At 57.4% G+C, this 3631-nt stretch overlaps 1 protein-coding gene across 1 annotated transcript; it reads left to right on the top strand.

The window, feature by feature from the left end:
* The first annotated feature begins 309 nt into the window (after positions 1-309).
* Nfkbia (NFKB inhibitor alpha) lies at positions 310-3431 on the top strand. Its single transcript, XM_021659122.2, has 6 exons — positions 310-656; positions 1087-1195; positions 1509-1719; positions 1988-2076; positions 2200-2460; positions 2895-3431. The coding sequence occupies exons 1-6, from the start codon at positions 430-432 to the stop codon at positions 2940-2942; spliced, it is 945 nt and encodes a 314-aa protein (XP_021514797.1). The 5' UTR covers positions 310-429; the 3' UTR covers positions 2943-3431.
* Positions 3432-3631: the final 200 nt, after the last annotated feature.

Genomic DNA, 3631 nt, shown 5'->3' with positions numbered 1-3631 from the left:
TCGGCAGCTCTGGACCCCGAATCGAAATCGATGGTGGGAAACCCCAAGGAAAGAAGGGTTCTTGCAGAGGAGTTGGGGTTACTGAGTGCAGGCTGCAGGGAAGTACCTAGAGGGAGGGGGGCCTGGCCGGGAGGACTTTCCAGACACTCAGGGCTCATGAAAAAGTTCCCTGTCCGTGACCCCAGTGGCTCATCGCAGGGAGTTTCTCCGATGAACCCCGGCCCCGGGTTGAGGCTCCTGCAGCGGAGGACGAGCCAGTTCTTTTTCTAGTCTGACTGGCTTGGAAATTCCCCGCGCCTGACCCCGCCCCGAGAAATCCCCTGCCAGCGTTTATAGGGCGCCGAGGCGGCGCTGCCGAGCGCACAGCCGCCGGAGCGCACAGCCGCCGAGCCAGCCCGCCGCCCGCAGCCCGCGCAGCCCCGCACAGCCATGTTTCAGCCAGCCGGCCACGGCCAGGACTGGGCCATGGAGGGCCCGCGGGACGGCCTGAAGAAGGAGAGGCTGGTGGACGACCGCCACGACAGCGGCCTGGACTCCATGAAGGACGAGGAGTACGAGCAGATGGTGAAGGAGCTGCGCGAGATCCGCCTGCAGCCGCAGGAGGCGCCTGCGGCCGCCGAGCCCTGGAAGCAGCAGCTCACGGAGGACGGAGACTCGTAAGTGGCGGCGTCCGGGCGGGCGGGCGGGCGGGCGGCCGGGGCCGTGCGCGCCGGGGCCTCCCCACCCCCCGCGCCCCGCTGTCCCCGCTGGTCCCCGCGGGCCCGGGGGCGGGGCGGGCGGGCGGGCACGCGGAGCCCCGGGCCCGGCGGGGCGGCCGCGCGGCCGCGAGGGGAAGTACAGGGCGTTCCGGGCGGCGGAGGGCGGGCCGGTCTGGCCGGCGCCCGCCCGGAGGGGGTGGGGCGCGGAAAGTCCCTGGGCGCCTGCCAGGAACACTCAGCTCATAATAACCTCGCGGAAAACACCGCGGCCGCGGCCTCCAGAAACCCCGAGCTTGCGCAATCCCCGGCAGCCCGCGCCCTCGGGGCGGGGGGGTCCCCACGCAGTGGCGCTCACCGCCCCTGGGGGGGTTTCCCTGCCGTCCCGCAGGTTCCTGCACTTGGCCATCATCCACGAAGAGAAGACCCTGACCCTGGAAGTGATTCGTCAGGTGAAGGGAGACCTGGCCTTCCTCAACTTCCAGAACAACCTGCAGCAGGTGTGCGCTGGCCCAGCCGTGCCCGCTTCGACCTGGTGGTGGGGTTGGATGTAGCTCAGTCGCCCCCAAAGAGTTTCTAGATTAAGAGTCACCGAGTCCTTATCTGCCTTGGCCTTTCACATTCAAATTAGCCCACGTAGGCAAGAAGGAAATCCCACGGGTTCTTTGAGGTCCTTAAGACCCACCTGGGGGGCCTCCTGGAGCCATCAGGGAGGAGCAGAGTCCACAGCAGGGAGGTGTCTGGGGTTTGGGAAACTCAAGACTGCATTTGCTCTGTGGCTTATCCCGTTTCTGTTTCCTCTTCCATTTGTAGAGTCCACTGCACTTGGCCGTGATCACCAACCAGCCAGGAATTGCTGAGGCACTTCTGGAAGCTGGCTGTGATCCTGAGCTCCGAGACTTTCGAGGAAATACCCCTCTCCATCTTGCCTGTGAGCAGGGCTGCCTGGCCAGCGTGGGAGTCCTCACGCAGACCTGCACACCCCAGCATCTCAGCTCCATCCTGCAGGCCACCAACTACAATGGTAGGTCTGCCGGTCCATCCACGGGCACAGGGAAGGAGGCCACAGGCCCACCTGAGGCTAGGCTAGAGCTTACACCGTAGATATGAAAAGTTCAGGCAAGGTGGACTTTTAAACAGTCTCTGTTGCTACCTATATAGTGTCGCTCAGAACCCAGATTCCGAGTTCTTAAAGATTGAGGATATTTTATGGTTTATCCTGTAAGAAAATAGGGCATGAGTTGTGTGAGGATTGAAACAAACAGTTAACATTTGGTCTCTCCTTCCTCTAGGCCACACGTGTCTGCACCTGGCCTCGATCCACGGCTACCTGGGCATCGTGGAGCATTTGGTGTCACTGGGTGCTGATGTCAATGCTCAGGTGAGTACGTCTCCCTTCCAGATGGAGCCGCTCAGGTTCCTCCTGGGCTCTGCTGGGCTTGTTCCTACTGCCAGCAGATTCTCCCACAGAGCCATAACCGTGTCTGATTGCTTTTGGTTTCAGGAGCCCTGCAATGGTCGAACGGCCCTCCATCTCGCAGTGGACCTGCAGAACCCCGACCTTGTCTCGCTCCTGCTGAAGTGTGGGGCTGACGTCAATAGAGTCACTTACCAAGGCTACTCTCCGTACCAGCTTACTTGGGGCCGGCCGAGTACCCGGATACAGCAGCAGCTGGGCAGGCTGACCCTGGAGAATCTTCAGCTGCTGCCGGAGAGCGAGGATGAGGAGAGCTATGACACAGAGTCGGAATTCACGGAGGATGAGGTGAGTGCTCGTGACCTCCCTCCCTCGGCATTCCCGGGACGCTAGTGTTCACTGTAAGGATCCCAACATAGTTACTTAACTTCTCACACTCTGCAAAACCGGGATCCCAACAATTTGTCCCTCTGTTTACTTTAATAGTTTACCTTTGGGGGGCGGGTAAGAGGGAGTTCTGGAGAGTGAACCCAGGCCTTAACACGTGGTAAAATGGGCACGTGTTGTGCCCTTCAGCTACACCCCCTGCCATACCGTAGACCTCTCTCTAAAGGAGAGAATCAGTAATGGAAAACTCCTGCTAGGGATTTGGTATATTTGGGTGAAGGAGGAAGGAGTCCAAGAATATGAGATAGTTGCAGAAGCAGCTCTCCCGTCATCCCCCCCCCCAGCTTGGCACAGTGCTAGGAATTTAATATGCCTTTCTCCCGCTCTTGTTTTAGCTGCCCTACGATGACTGTGTGTTTGGAGGCCAGCGTCTGACATTATGAGTGGAAAGTGTCAAAAAGAACACAGACTTGTATATTTGTACAAAGCAAGAGTTTTATTTTTCTAAAAAAAGAAAAGAAAAAAAGAAAAAAAAAAGAAGAAAGGGTATACTTAATGCCACACTCATACCGCCTAGCCCCAAGCGTTTTACTGTGGTGATTCAGCCTTCGTTTTGTTATTTTTGTGTAATATGGGGAAACAGGTCATTGGAATTCAAAGAAAATGTTTTTTAAAGTTCATGTTTGTGGGAGTTTTGGAGGTGATTTTCCAAAATCTAATGAAAGGACCACATTTTATTTATTATGCCTTTGACTGAACCACCTAGACCTAGTGGCTGAGCCCAGTGTGTCCTGTGTGTGAACAGGCGGTCAGCGGTCACTCCCCACTGTGGTTTGTGTCACCCTCCTGTAAATGTTGTAGATGGTGTATTTTGTTGGTAATTATTTTGGTACTTCTAAGATGTATATTTATTAAACAGATTTTTACAGACAGCATTGTCCTGCTCGTTTGCTGTTCTGAGAGTGGCTTGTTGCTGAGGGATGGAGGCTGGGGGTCGGGCGGGTGTGTGCAGCCAGCTAAGGAAGTGCAGAGAGCAGCCCATCCTCCAGGCAAGGCTTTGTGGTACCCCCCAGCCCTTGTGTGGGAGGGAGGCTGCTGCAAGGGTGACAGGAAGTGCCAGCTTTGGCTGGGG

Source organism: Meriones unguiculatus, chromosome 7, assembly GCF_030254825.1.
Source record: "Meriones unguiculatus strain TT.TT164.6M chromosome 7, Bangor_MerUng_6.1, whole genome shotgun sequence".
Classification (NCBI taxonomy): Eukaryota; Metazoa; Chordata; class Mammalia; order Rodentia; family Muridae; genus Meriones; species Meriones unguiculatus.
Note: the sequence above shows the minus strand (reverse complement) of the source record. Positions and strands in the feature narration are given on the sequence as shown.